At 45.1% G+C, this 15,115-nt stretch overlaps 1 protein-coding gene across 3 annotated transcripts in view; it reads left to right on the forward strand.

Moving 5' to 3' along the window:
* The first annotated feature begins 6,859 nt into the window (after positions 1 to 6,859).
* The window catches only part of SLAIN1 (SLAIN motif family member 1), a 34,199-nt gene continuing 25,943 nt past the window's right edge, over positions 6,860 to 15,115 (forward strand). For all 3 annotated transcript variants that reach the window (XM_081907320.1, XM_081907321.1, XM_081907322.1), the window contains exon 1: positions 6,860 to 7,382. In XM_081907320.1, the coding sequence (XP_081763446.1) occupies positions 6,937 to 7,382 (446 nt within the window). In that variant the 5' untranslated portion in view covers positions 6,860 to 6,936. The remainder of the gene's footprint in view (positions 7,383 to 15,115) is intronic.

Genomic DNA, 15,115 nt, shown 5'->3' on the forward strand with positions numbered 1-15,115 from the left:
GTGTGACTAGGGAATAATATATTTTTCAAAGGAAGCGCCGAATTTCAAAGTATGTACATAACAGACTGCTCTGGGGAGATTTCTCAGCAGTGGGGAAGGAGGAAAGCCAATTAGAAGCTCTTTTAAAAGTGAAACATAATTCAACAAGGATGGGTAAAAATAGTCAGAATAACGAAAACCACATCAGAAGGTGATATTTTATTATATGTACTTTGCTGCACACAGTCAACCAGGCATGCATTGTGTTCTGTCAGGCAGAGATACCTTTTCAGAGATTTCCCTGCCTCTGTATTTAAGAAATGTTGTCATTCCTCAGGACCACAGCCATTTCTGGACAACTTAGGCCACAGCAGGGCTGCATTGCTGGGCTGCCCCCAGCACTTCACTGAACTGCAACACAGATGTCCACAGACCATGTATGGAAACCCCATGCATTCAAATCTCAATGCCTGTAGACTTTCCGTGCAAGCTGGAAATCTGTGCCATTGGAGTTCTAGTTATTGTGGAAGACTATGCATGTTCCCTGTCCAGTGTGTGGATGTCAGGGAGAGCAGCCCCTTCAATGTGTGTAGCCTCTTACATGCAATCTACACAAGCACCTTTTCTAACTGATTCTACGTTGCACGGCTTCTAAGCATGGCTAATTGGTTACGTCAAAATCACATACTGTGTAGGACCTAACACACTGTAAGCCTTTCTCCCCCTAGCAATAAAAATCTCTCTCTAAAGCCTGATCTCAACTGGATGACATTTTATTTTGGCATCCTTGGTGAATGTAGGCTTTGGAGGAGAACTGCATCCAGTGTTTTCACTAGGCCATTGAGAAAGAACGTGAGCTCTTTTGCCCTTCCAGTGATTCAAAAATTAAATTTGTTTGGGAGCATCTGTTCTGCAAGGTTTTGATCAAAGACCATTGACACCATAAGCCGGCTATGGCTTATTTTTTCACAAGAACACAGCAAGGCATGAACAATAAGGGCTGGTTCACACTTACGAATCCTTGCTAAGCAGCTGTGGTAACTGCACCATGTTGTGTTTTATTGCTCTTATTATAGGTTATCTAATAACTGAGCCATGAAATAAAGGGTGCTTTAATGGATTCTGGAATGTGTATATATACACATATATATATTCTGGAATGTGTATATATACACATATATACACATATATAGGATGTACACAATCTCTTATTTAAAATAAAAATAAAAATGGGGGGGGTACCATTTCAATGCTGATGTAAAAAAACCCCACAACCCAGGAGTTCTTTTTACATCTGTTTTACATATCACTTGCCTTGAGGCTTTCATTTTTCTTTGGATGTTTTTATGATGGAGTCCTCAAAGGAATGGTTTGCTGGCAGCTGTTTTAACGAATGGTTTTTCTTCAATAACAGATTAAATTAGCCACATTGAAGAATGCTCTCATAAATTATAGGGATATCTGTGACTCATCAAGTCCATTTTCCCATTCACATAATGAAACTACTTCTTTATTTTACTAATCAAGGCACAATTCCAAAAGGAAAGGAATCAATCAGAACAGAAAAAAGGCCATTCATTTTGCCACTCTCTCCCCTGCCTGGGTTTTTCCTGTGTGGAGAGAGGATGGTCCTAACTTAAAAAAAGCAGAGCATGGTTCTACACTACTAACGCACTCATTTGTGAAGCTGGTGTTGGTGATGAAGTTATTCTATATGCTAGGTTTTACGTGTTGCATGTTTGGCCCATTGTGGCATTTTGTGCTTCGTACGTTGGGTGTGTCTGTCTTTTATTCCATTTGCTTTGGAAGAGCTCAGGCTGGTATATGTCAGACTAAACCAAATTCTGTCCTCTCACAAATCCAGTGAGACAGTAGATGCTGAGAAACAGTGACTAGCTAAGGTCACCCAGTGAGCTTCACAACCTGACTGAGGCCAAGAGACCTGAGGCAGAACAAGATGTTGTTTTGCCAAATGCAATAGTTCTTTTGGATTTGGGTACAATAACGCCTCTAGCGGAAAGAAGTTCAGTGCTTTTATTAAGTAGCAGGCTTGAATACATAATAAAAAGCAGTGGAGCAGTCGTTAAGCAGAATAACATAGCACAAGCAAGATAAATTGCTTCCCCCTCCTGTTATGTCAGAAGGTCAGGCCCCATCAGGGAACTGTGTATACCTTAGACCAAATGCCTCACACCTGTTCCATCAGTTATTGGGAGGGTGTGAAGGATGTTATATCACCTGCCAGGTGTAATAGCTAATAGGGGCCAGCATGGTTAATAATTTCTGCAGCTGTGCTACTTCTGGCAGGAATATCAGCCTTCAGCCCCCATACTGCCAGCACTTACTCCTGAAGCTCAAACGGCTAATCAAGACAATAAAGCAAACCAACTCACGGAGGAAACAAACAGTCATTAAAGGGACATTATGGAGTTATCCTGTCAAATCCCAAACTACCCATTAAGCAACACATAAGTGTCCATAATGACAGATACATTCGCAATAATCGAATAGCAAGAATGCAAGATAATGCATTATTTAAATACGGCGTAACATACGGGTTGGTTTTATTATGGACATGGTAATAATAAATATTGAAATAATGAGAACATTTGAGTCCCACCATTGCCACCACACCTCTCAGGATATGCTGAATAGATTCTTCTGCCCTATGAGAACTGATCCCAGATAGGATAGAAAAGGAAAAGACTAGAGTGAATGCATACAAAGGTCTAGCTATGGGCAATCTGAACTCGTTGGATAACTTTGGCTCATGGGTTGAAGGTTCCCCAACCATGAGGTAGATGTGAAATAGCACAGAAGACAATATTTGGTCCTTCTGTATTGCATAGCATAAATGCCATGGCGCACAGCTCTTGCGTGTCTTCTGGTATTTGCTACCACAAAAGTTGTGTGCGTATTTTCCTCCTGGGTTGAGCCAAAGTTATCCAACAAGTTAGGATTGCCCATAGCTTCACATCTGTATGCTGCACGGGTGCTTTCTATACTCCCAATCGCTAACCTAGACAGTCCAGAAAGATACCTTGGCCCATGATATCGAAAACCACTGAGATGCCCAGAGGAATTAGTAAGGTCACCATGGTTCTCCTTTTTCTCCCAATGTAGTTTCAGGACTAAACCCAGGCCAGATGCCAGACTGAAATGGATCCACATAATGTGTCCTTCAAAAGTGTCTGGGAACTTTTAACCAAAATGTGGAGAGTTGAGACTAGCCAACAATTAGAACAACTTTCAGGTTTTCAGAGAATTTCTTGTGGAGTGGTCCAAGCAGCTGGGACCATCTTATCTCTTAAAGAGGCATTAGTAACTTCCAGACCTATATGGACATCTTCCCCCAGCAAAGAATGATAAACATGCACTTTATGGACATGATTTGATTGATTTTCCGCCCTTCACCATAAGGTCCCAGGGCCTGTTACAGGATTAAAAACAGTATCTTGATCCGCTGAACGCAAACAAGATGCCTTCAGAGTAGTAGCCAGCAACTTAGTTGCAACAAAGCTGGCTTTCAGACTGAGGTGGAGGCGTGCAATTTTATCTGCAAAGTACTGTACAGTGGAGGTCCGTTCTTAACCTGAAACTGTTCTTAACCTGAAGCACCAGTTTAGCTAATGGGGCTTCCTGCTGCTGCTGCGCCGCCGGAGCCCGATTTCTGTTCTTATCCTGAAGCAAAGTTCTTAACCTGAAGCACTATTTCTGGGTTAGTGGAGTCTGTAACCTAAAGCGTATGTAACACGAGGTACAACTGTACTGTGAAAATAAATTACAGCATGATGTCCACTGAGTCTGGATGACCCGGACTTCATAACCCTCAGGACAACTCCAATGAACAGTTCTGAGTAAATTGCAATCGTGGTGCAAAACTATTCATTTATAAGAAAGATACATTTGGTTGAGTTAGCTCTATAGAAATCAAATCCTTTATTTGATTTATTGTATGTTTTGTGTATTTTTAAACAAAAAAGCATTTTGTAAATGCAATTTAATTACCATCCTAACAATGTTCATTCTATTCCCAATGTTAGCGTTTTGCTCATGAAAACGAAGTCTTAGAACATGAAACTTTTATCTTTCCAGTGTTTCTTTGTCTACAGTGCATCTACAATGGAATCATTGCATGTTAATACATATGAATTAAGAGGACCTCTTCCCTCCAAATGATTGGGTATAGAAAGCACACGTGCAGCTTCCCTTTAGGTTACCAGTCGTTTAAAACAATCAACCTATATTGGTGATTTGTGTTTCAGCAATGTTACATTTGCATAATTACAACCCTGAAATTAGCAGTTTCAGCTTCTAATTATATGGTTTGTTATCTTTTCTCCCCCTTTTTGAAGGAACGTAATTCTGGGAGCTTCCTAATTCAGCAATGGATATAAGCCTACATTTTTGTGGTGCATTTGGATCAATAGTTTTCAGTACTGTTTCTGAAGGCCATCCAGTCCAGGCATGGGGCACCTTAGGCCTTCATGATGTTGCTGAACAACAACTCCCTTCAGCCCCACCAAGCATGGCCAGGGGTGATGGGTACTGTAGTTTAGCAGCATATTGAGGGCCAAAGCTTCCATACATCTGAGTAAGTCTTGTCCCAGAGACTAAGCAAAGAAAACTCAACATCCCAGCTTCCCACAGTTTTATGCCAGTATACCTTGCTACCAAATGATTGTTAGAAACACTTGTGAATGGGATAATTTCTGAACTCTGATTTTACTGTGGGTTGTATCCAGACTAAAGGCACAATCCTATAATGTCTACTCAGAAGTATGTGCCTTTGAGAGTGAGATGGTGCTTGTTCCCAGGTAAGGTTGTACAGGATTGCAGCCTAAGTAACAGTTCATTCCAGCTGAAATCAGTGGGATGAGTTAGTCACAGCTATCATATTTCACCAGAAACGACGTGCAAATCCTAGACATGGCTACTCAAAGTCATTGAGCTCAGCTGGGGCTTACTCCCAGGTGGCAAGTGGGCATAAGCTAGCCAAGCAGATTCACTGGAATCAATGAATTTCATTGGGTCCTGCTCTGTAGATAACTAGCACTGGATATCAACTAAAGTTGCAACCTAATCTAAACTTTTGGGTCCACCAAACACATTCTCCTGACTTGCCCTTTTTATGCAGAGCTTAGACAAAATTTTATAGACCCACTCCTATGTCAATTTAGCTTCCTACCCGGAGAAAACCAGGTTTTATACTTGCTGAATAATGTCACTAGAGCTATACCTTCCTTGGTGGCCAAATTTCTTTTTTTAGCCTTTAAGCGTCACAAGACTATAATTGACTGTATTGATATGGGGCTATCTTTTTAGCCCTTTTTAGTGTTGGCTAAGCTCAAAAATCTTCCTGGATGTTTAACTGTATATTGACAAATGTATTTTTTTTTCTGACTGACGGTCGAATAAAAGGTTGATGATGATGATGTTGGGTCACTTTGCTTTTGCAGAGACCCTGCTTCTGCAATTTCAGCATACAGGCATTAAGCACAGGCTGCTTCCCCCATCACTTGATCTCCATGCTAGGAACCACTTTGCCTGTTCTCAACATCAGAATACCAGGCTGTGGTGAGCAGCCCAAAGATCGCTGTTGGTGGCAGGGAGAGTTGCCAACCTTCCACGTCAAGGGCACTTACTGTGTAGTAGGAAGGTGATCACGATGCACACCGAGCCCAGAATTACTGCTCCATTCAGTTGCCAGAGAGCATGGTGTGCTGCTTGGCTAGAGGTGCACAACTGACACCCCGTCCTGCTTTAAGGCCATTTCCAAACAGTGGCTCAGCGGATGAGCAGCTTTCTTGCCTCAGGAGGCTCACAGGTCTGCTGAGAAGCAGGGACAATGCCAAGGGTTAGCCAGGGCTTGCAATCCCCACCGCATAAAATTTACCTCCACCCCATTTGTTTCCCTGAGATTTCAGCCACAGTCCATTACCCTCCTGTACAGCGTGGGTTAAACAATCACTAATAATATCCAAGTGTTTTCAGATAATCCAGTTTGATTCAGTGTTGGTCAGCTACCTCATATTTTATGAGTGTATTAAAGATCTTAGATGTTTCAATTATTTTATTGCTTAATATATTTTCCACCATGGACTCCTTTGGGTGGGGGCAGACTTTGGTAACATGGCACCTTGAGAGAGGACAAAATTTGTCCTCCCCCCTCATTATTATTATTATTAACTGAATTTATATACTGCCCTATAACCCTTGGTTTCACAATGATTCCTTTTGGCATTGCTTTTTTAATGGAACTTTATACAGATAAATATAGGTATTATTATTATTATTATTATTATTATTATTATTATGCACCTCTTCAATTCAGCGCCCTCTGTGAGGGAATCACCCGCACTGCCCTAAATCCCGCACAGCTTTGGGTGGAATAGAAATGTAATTTAAAAATGACCGCTATCATATTTCCCCAACAAGCTGGCGCCTTAAAAAATACCTCAAAATAAAAAAACGGCATTTCTTCCCACAAACTTTGCCGTGTCCCCCCTGCTAGGAAACGTCGCCATTAGAACTAACTCGCCCTCAGCACGTGCCCCTTCCCGCCCATTCTCTTCTTAGAACTGGACGTGTGAACGTGCCTCGGCACCCACCCCTCTCAGCCGGACTTCCACGACCCCTTTCCTAATGGAGCGAATGTAGACGTGGGGGGAACCATTTCCCTCCACGGGGGCGGCGTCTGCCCGTCCCCCCGCCCCCCTTCCCAGCTCCTCGCGCGCGCGCGCGCTCCCCTTCCCTCCGCGCAGGCCCAGAGCCCCGCGCGCCGCTCATTAGCCTCTCCCCGCCCTGCTTTGTTCCCATTGTGCGCCTCGCTCGGCCCGGCGGAGGGCGGGGAGGCGAGCGAGCGAGCGCCGCAGCCGCTGCGCGCCAGGCGCGTCTCCGGCCAGGCGCGTCTCGGAGGCGGCAGGCAGGCAGGCAGGCAGCCGCCTCGGCGGAGGGATGGAGGCTGCTGTGCTGAAGCCCCTGGTGGCCGAGGTGAAGCCGGGCGCCGTCAGCGCCGAGCTGGAGGTGAAGAAGCTGCAGGAGCTGGTGCGCAAGCTGGAGAAGCAGAACGAGCAGCTGCGCAGCCGGGCGGCCGCCACCTCGCCCGCCTCGCCGGGAAGCGCCGCCGCCGGCGCGCTCCTGCTGCTCCCCGCCGCCACCCCCAGCGCCTCCCCGACGGCCTGCATGCCCAGCCCGGTGCCCGCGCTCCTGTGCCAAGCCGAGCCCTTCGTCTACTTCAAGCCGTCGCCCCCCGGAGGAGGAGGAGAGGCAGGAGGAAGCTGCCGCCCCGGAGGCCCCGAAGCCTCTCCCCCAGCCGACACCGTCCTGGATGAAGTGGAGGTGCTGGATCTGCAGGGGGTCGAGTGCTGCGATCCGGAGGACGACGACGACGACGAGACGTGGTGGGTGCATTTCTAGGCAGGCTCCAGATCCAGACCCCCCCCCCCCAGCCAGAGTGGGGCAGCCCAGATGGGCGGCATATAAATAATAATAAAAATATTATTGCTTCCATCCTCACCGAAGGAAAGGGTTCCCCCTCCCTCCCCTGCTCATCGCCCGGGGCCCTTCCAAGGAAAGCCCCCTCCTCTCTCCCCAGCTGGCGCTTTTCAAGGCTGCCTTATTAGCATTAGCTCCGCAATCCCCCTTGATCCTGTTTCGCAGCGATTTAAATCAGCCTTTTTCACCCCCTTAACGTCTCCTCGGTCATCATTATTAACTCCTTCCCCCGCCAAGGGGGACTCGTATTGTCGCTTTCTGCTTCCCACAAGCCCAGGGTTTGCCTCCTTGATCCTGCTTGTTTAGGAATATCCTGCCCTTGCTGCATGCTTAAATTTATGGGGTCCCACCCCACCCCGAATCCTTCAGAAACGCTTCGGCCTAATGACTCGGGTGTTAAGAATGGAGTTGTTGTCTTCTTGCATTGAGCTGATCAAGTAGATCACACTCAAAGGCAATGGCATGTTCTCATTTAATGTGATTTCCAGAGGGGTAAGCCGTTGGTTGCAGCAAAACCAAACCGAGGTCTTCTGACACCTGAGCAAATTTTAGAATGGTTATAAGCTTTCATTGCACCCACGGAAAATTCTTGGCTACCACAAGCCTTTTTGATGTTCATTTAATATAGAATTCCAGGATTATCGCTGAAAACGGGTGGGGGCAGCAGCCAAGTAATAGTTTATAGTCTGAAAAGGAAGTCAGAATGGAGTCAGTGGCTTGAACTGAACATGTTTTTCATTCTTTTCTCCTTTTTTTCTTGGTTGAGCACCTTAGCGTTTGTTGAGCAGTGCTGCTGAGATACTACATTTAAACGCCGCTCTGCCAGTTTGGAGGGGGAGGGAAACCTGACATGCAAAAAATGTGGTTTTGTTCAAAGCTTGCATCCAATTAGTTAACCCCCAAAGGCAATCAGTGGGGCTTATTTGATGCATCTTATGAATTAGCATTTTATGCATGTCATAAATGGCAATGAAGATAATGGGGAATGCCTTGAAAACGACGCTTCGTTAGTACTGATGCCTCTGTGGAAGCTTGAGATCCCATTGCTTTGAAAAGATCACAAGGGATTTCAGGACTGTGGTCAGCAACCCTTATCGGCGAGGGCTGCTGCTTGCTCCTGAATGGATGCTTTGTGAAGCGAAGCTGCGAGTAGCTCTGGAAGCAGAATGAAAATGGAGGTAGCACCAGTGATTTATACAGCTGCAGCAAACTGTGTAAAGTGTGACAGTCGAAGTAGCCTGCAAACCGCCCCCTCCCATTGTTAAAAAAATACTGCAGAGATGGTAGCAGCAACCTTCCGTCTTTTCAGACCCTTGTTTTAATTCCTGTCTGCAACAGAAATCCACTCTCATTTTATTTCTTGTTGTGGATTCTTCAATATCTCTGTTTCTCATTTCTCTCTGGGGCAAGCTATATGCTAAACAAAAATGTTTGTATATTCAAATCTTGATGGCTGCTTCTTCCAGGGAAGCGTGGGGGGAGGAATGCTTGAGTATTCCTTCCTTCGCCAGTTTCCTACCACCACAATTTCCCCTCACCCCAAGATGCCGCCTCCCCAGTGGGTTCTGTAATGCATGTTTGCTTCTCAAAAATGCGTCTGGAACCCTTGCAGGAGTGGGGTGGGGAGAGCTGCGAACAAAGTGTCAGGTGGAAGAAGGGCTAAGTGTGAACATGCATGCTCAATCACAGGTGCAAAACAGCTTATTCACTCAAAATTGCCTCCTTCCAAATCCTCTTTTCTGCTAGAAGAAGCAGCTGTTAGGGTTTAAATACATTCACGTATAATATAGCCCTTTCTGGTAATCTGTCTTTCTCTTCTACTCTGGTCATTCTGTGCTCTCCCTATCAGTTTCCTGCTCCTTTTCTTAAAAATTCAAAAAAACCCAAAATGTTAGTCACCTTGACTCTAGTTGTGACATAGTTGTACATCACATTTCAACCCACCAGTTGAAGACTGATGCATTGTAGGAAGGAATTGTGTTAATGTTACATTTTCTTTTCTTTTTTTAAAAAAAATTAAATTAAATTCTATACCACTTTTTCAAAGTACGGAGAATAATACTTCATAATTGTCCCAAGCTTGATGTGCCTCATTTTTTTCAAAGTATATAGTATAGAATATATGTCAATGCAAATGATTTCTGTTTGCACACGCACAAAACACACATCTGCTCTTGTGAATGGATGTCAATCCACATGAAGCTGAACACATTTAAATCCTACTGATTTTGATAGGAGAGAATGAGGCAGCAGTTGCCTCATTCTCTCTCTGCCCCATTATAATCAGTGGCATTTACATGTATTTAATTCTAACTGGCTCACATCCAGTGTGGTTAATAGATGCATTCATGATTTTTAATTCCAGGGGGCTACATACAATTTTGTAGAGTAACTGTAACTGGCAATAGGACTGGTGGAAATTAACTAGTTGCAGTTATATATGAAGACAGAAAGGAGCATTCCCCAAAATTCAATGGGGTGTGTGCTTTCCGTGCTGCAAAGTGCCTTGATTTAAGGCTGCATTTCTAAGGTAAAAAAAGGTAAAGGTAAAGGTACCCCTGCCCGTACGGGCCAGTCTTGACAGACTCTGGGGTTGTGCGCCCATCTCACTTAAGAGACCAGGGGCCAGCGCTGTCCGGAGACACTTCCGGGTCACATGGCCAGTGTGACAAAGCTGCATCTGGCTACCTTCCCGCTGGTAAGCGGTCCCTATTTATCTACTTGCACCCGGAGGTGCTTTCGAACTGCTAGGTTGGCAGGCGCTGGGACCGAGCAGCGGGAGCGCACCCCGCAGCAGGGATTCGAACCGCCGACCTTTCGATCAGCAAGTCCTAGGCGCTGAGGCTTTAACCCACAGCGGTAACTGACCTGCAAATGGACTTGAGTTAGTGGTAACTAGGGAGAGCTCAGATGCACATAAAAATAAAAATCAAGGCTCAGTCATGGAAAATGTGAAGCACATCTGAACATATACAGAGTGTATTTTTCTCACCACCAAGTAATCATAGTTTACTCTTTGTAAATAGGCATGTGGGGCTGTGCCCCTGGTTGCCTGCAGTAAGTAATAATCACCCCTGGCGAGCAGGCAGCAAATATTTTGAAATTTGAAGGTAATTGGTGGTTCTTCCTCACCCCCTGGTGATTTTCCAGAGATGACTTTCAGGTGGCTGACACATTGCATGCGGAAGGCACCGGGATCAATCATTCCAGTTAACAAATTTCAGATAACAGAACTGGCAAAGACCCCGCAGAACTGCTACCGGTCAGGAATTAAATGGGGCAATGATCCAAGTTCCAGAGGAGAAAGAATAAAGATACCATTCTTCTTGCTGGTGGGCTTCCCTGGTGTTTTGGTGGTGGGATGGGAAGGGGTTGAGCTAGCCTGGGATCTGCTGGATCCTGAACTGCCCCCTCTGACATCAGTTGATGACATGGGGCTCAATTCCGATCTGATATGCCAGCTCTAAGTTGTCTTTTCTACTGCCTCTCCACCTTTTGTCCTAGCCAGGATGAGTGAGGGTTGTAGCAGCTGATGTCAAAGGGCATTCCTTATTAATACACATACCCTGGATTGGGCTGTAACTGTGGTTATATAGTCAGTTTTTACTTTTACTATATGGAGGAAAACAAGAGTACAGTGACAATTAAAGGTCAGCAGCTGGGGTCCCGCAACAAGACGTTGCCTTGTGGAGTGCTTCTGTTCGGGAACTTTTTCTCAGTTTGCACTTCCTCTCCTGGTTTTTCTTCCATCTTTCTCACTCTCCTCCACACCCCACCTTAACATAACTGGACGTCCCCGTTTCCCAGGGACAGTCCCCGGATTTACAAATCCCCATACAAAATCCATTGAAGTTGAAAAGTGTCCCCGGATTCATTGGAAAAAATCTGGTAACCTTACCTTAACAGGCATTCAGTTCTCTCTCTTCCAACTGTTCTGCTCGGACCAGAACTGGCCTGGGACCTTTGGCTTCCTGGCATCTCTGACCCACCTCCACCAGACAAAGTGCATTGTGTCAGAGGCCAGCCGAGTTGTTTTGGCACTGAAGGCAGAAAAATCCTGCAGGTACCACTTCCCAAGAGAAAAGTTGGAATAATAGTTGTTTACTTACTTAAACAATTACCAGTTTGCTTCCCTTTTGTGGCACTCAAAGCCAGCTAATTGAGATTGCCGACGTATTCTGCTTAATATTAAGACTAGCCCCTGGCTCAGTCCTCAGGTGGGCTATTTGTAGATTCACAACTCTCCATTCTCGTTCATGGATGGCAGAGCAGTGAGGTGCTGCACTCGTTCTCTATTAATTTTTTCTACTGATGTGTACGGACAGCTCTCCCCTCAGCCCCTGGGGACACTGGGGGAAAAACCAGCTCCTAAGTGTTCACAAGGATGTGATCTATCCAGATCAGGAACTGGTTCTTTCTGAACTTGCGTATCTATTTTTCTCTGACCTCAGTCCCTTGATGGCTCCATGCCATTGAGTATTGGTGGAATGTGTTCTTAAGGGGTATTGTTAATCCTAAAGTCTGCCTGTATCTCTAATGCATCAGTAAAGTGGTATGTGCACAGAAAGACTCAAATCAGTATTGGTATATAGATGTCCTTTTTTTACAACGTAATTAGCAGTGAGGTCGGTTAACTTTTATGAGATTCTGGAAATAACTATGCAAACACCAGCTCATACTTAATAGTAGGCATATTTCAAGGTTATTACAAATAATAACTTGTAACCATCACCCGTTCTCTCTCATGGAGCTGGAGGGTGAACAGGTGTTAATTGCAAATTGTTCTAGACTTGAGAAAGTGTTGAATAAGGAGGATTCTCTGCCACAGGAGAGCTGTCTTTGCTATATTGCTAGGCTAGACCTTGGCTAGGTAATAAGTCCTATTGAACTAAGTGAGACTTGCTTCTCAGTAATCATGCATAGGCTCATACTGTGAAACTCCTGTTTTGCTTAAAAATAGTCTCCAAGGGCTGCTATTCCGAATTCCGGTCGGGTTCTGCCTTTAGCTCTTGGCATTAAAACTTTGATCTTGAAGACTTGTTGGCAGTTGCATATCGCTAACTGTTTGTCCAGAAAACATATCTGTATTTCTTCGTTTGAAGACTGAAGCACAGAGATGTCTACAAAGGACTCTAGACTGTACTGGCAACTGGCCTGTAGATTTCAGCGAGGCTTGCAGTAGAATAGATCAGGTTTTTTTTCTGAGATAAATCAAAGGCTGCATTGTTTAGAGAGCAATTCTGTAGCAAGCTCTGCTGGGGTGAGTGGATTAGGATCCAGTGGATCTCCAGCTAAGCCAGAAGGTTCCTGGCACAGCCAGGCCAGCTTAACTCCCACATCCTTGGCTTTGCTGGAGATATGCTCTCCCATTCTGGCTCAGCCCAGGACCCACCTTACTGATCTGAGCCTAGTGGATGCTAAGTTGGTGCAAGCCATTATTATTATTATTATTATTATTATTATTATTATTATTATTATTATTAGCCACCCATCTGACTGGGTTGCCCTAGACACTCAGGGCAGCTTCCAGCAAAATATAGAAACACAATAGAACATCAGACATTCAAAACCTATGGACTTCCATCCTGTGGCTGCAGCTGAAGTTTACTATTAATCTCCCAAGGTAGCCTGCCCCTTCCTTTCCCTCCCACATAATAACCTTCTCAATGTGGGGCATTTGTCTGGGGAGAAGGGGACGACAGAGGATGATATGGTTGGACAGTTTGTCGAAGCTACCAGCATGAGTTTGACGAAACTGTGGGAGGCAGTGGAAGACAGGAGTGCCTGGCGTATTCTGGTCCATGGGGTCACGAAGAGTCGGACACGACTAAACAACAATTATTTCTGATTTCTTTGGGCTTTGTGCATTCATCTTAAAAAAGAAAAGCCAAGCTGTGTATGTGGTTGATTTCTTAAAAATGATTTATGTAAAATAGATAATATGGTTAGTTTTGCATCACTTTTTCTGTTTAACATTTGGCCTTTCAAATTGCTGTGGGGGGTGGGCAGTGTCTGTGGGGAGTGGAGGGATAGCCATGGGGGAATGAACCTTGGGGTTAATGGTTGACATCCGTTTGCCTCAGGAGACAGCGGAAGAGTGTGGCTTCAGGGGTGAAGTCAAACCATTGTTGAGTTTCAGCACCAGCTGTGGCTGTAAAGACTGCTATGGGAGAGACATGTTTTGTTGCATCTGGGGCAAATGAAGATGTCTAGTTTTGCTGCTACAGATGTACCATGACATTTATTCTTGCTGTGCTCCTCCCAACAGTCATTCCTCCTCTGCTCACAGATACACAACCTAACTGGTTGTCTCCAGGCACTACAGTCATCTGCAAAGGATTCCCACATTGCAATATTAATGTTGCAACACAGTTGGTCTGCCAATGAACCTGGTTCCTGAAGTCAGCTCCCTGTAGAGTACGTCCTTGGAGGTCCAATTGCATTGTAATAGTCCAGTCTGTAGATTATCAGAGCATGGAGAACAGTGACAATCTCTGTAGCTGGCAAACCAGCTGGAGATGGAAACAGGTGTGCTTAGCCACTGAGCCTGCCCAGTCTCCAGCAACAGGTTGGATCCAGAAGCACCCCAAGCTATGAACCTGCTCCATCCAGGGGAGTGTAACCTGCCCAGGAGAAGCCATCTTCCTCCTGGACTCAAGAACTTGGAACGCAGAACCCCTCTGCCTCTTCAAGATTCCCCTTCAGTTCATTGGCCTGTACCCGGCCCATTACTGCCTGTAAGGAGCAGTCTAGCACTTCAACCTCCTCTCCTTATTCCAATGGATTGGAGAGACAGCTGGGTGTCATCCACATATTACTGATGCCTCATTCCAAATATCCTTATGACAGCTGCCAGTGGAGTTCCAACGTGCGTTCTAGCCTGGCAAAAACGCTCAAGGAGTGTGCAAAACAGCGCCAGGCAGGAGTTAGGACAGAGATTCCTGGAGGGCCACTTTTTACCTTCATTCTTAAAGCGTTAGTTTTCTTAACTGAAGCCCTTTCCTTCATTGTTTGTAACACCCAGTTGTATGGTTCATGGAAGAGGGGAATCTTCCTCTGAACCCACCCACCTATCCCAAAACCACCCTACAAAAAGATGGCAGGATGAAGTTGACTTTAATCTAGGGTGGCAAAATCACGATTCAATTGAGGGGTGATGTGATATTTGATGGGCTTTCACATGGATGGAGTGTGTGTGTGTGTGTGTGTGTGTGTGTTGCTTCAGAAAGTAGGACCCAAACCAACAGGTCCAATTTACAAGGAAAGAGGATTTCCACCAAATGTTAGCAGAAACTTCCTGGGCTACAAGTTGTTCAACATGGAACAGACTGTCTTCAGAAGATGGTAGACTCTTACACATTAGAGGTTTTTGAAGTAGAGGCCTTGGCCTCTGACAGGGGTGCTGTAGAAGTGGAATTCCCTGCATGGGGGTTAAATTAGATGACCTTTCCCTTCTAGCCATGTGATTCTTTAACCTCTCTGAGTTAAGATTGGCTGCAGCTCCCTGTCTAGTATATTCTTGGACATGAACCTGGGCTTATGGCCATGTGGTAATCTGTACAAAGACTCTTGATGAGTGCTTAACTTGTTTTTGTCTGAGTTAAGAGTGCTTAACTTTCTCTGGATGGCACCCAAGGTA

Source organism: Podarcis melisellensis (assembly GCF_964234715.1).
Source record: "Podarcis melisellensis genome assembly, chromosome: 4".
Classification (NCBI taxonomy): domain Eukaryota; kingdom Metazoa; phylum Chordata; class Lepidosauria; order Squamata; family Lacertidae; genus Podarcis; species Podarcis melisellensis.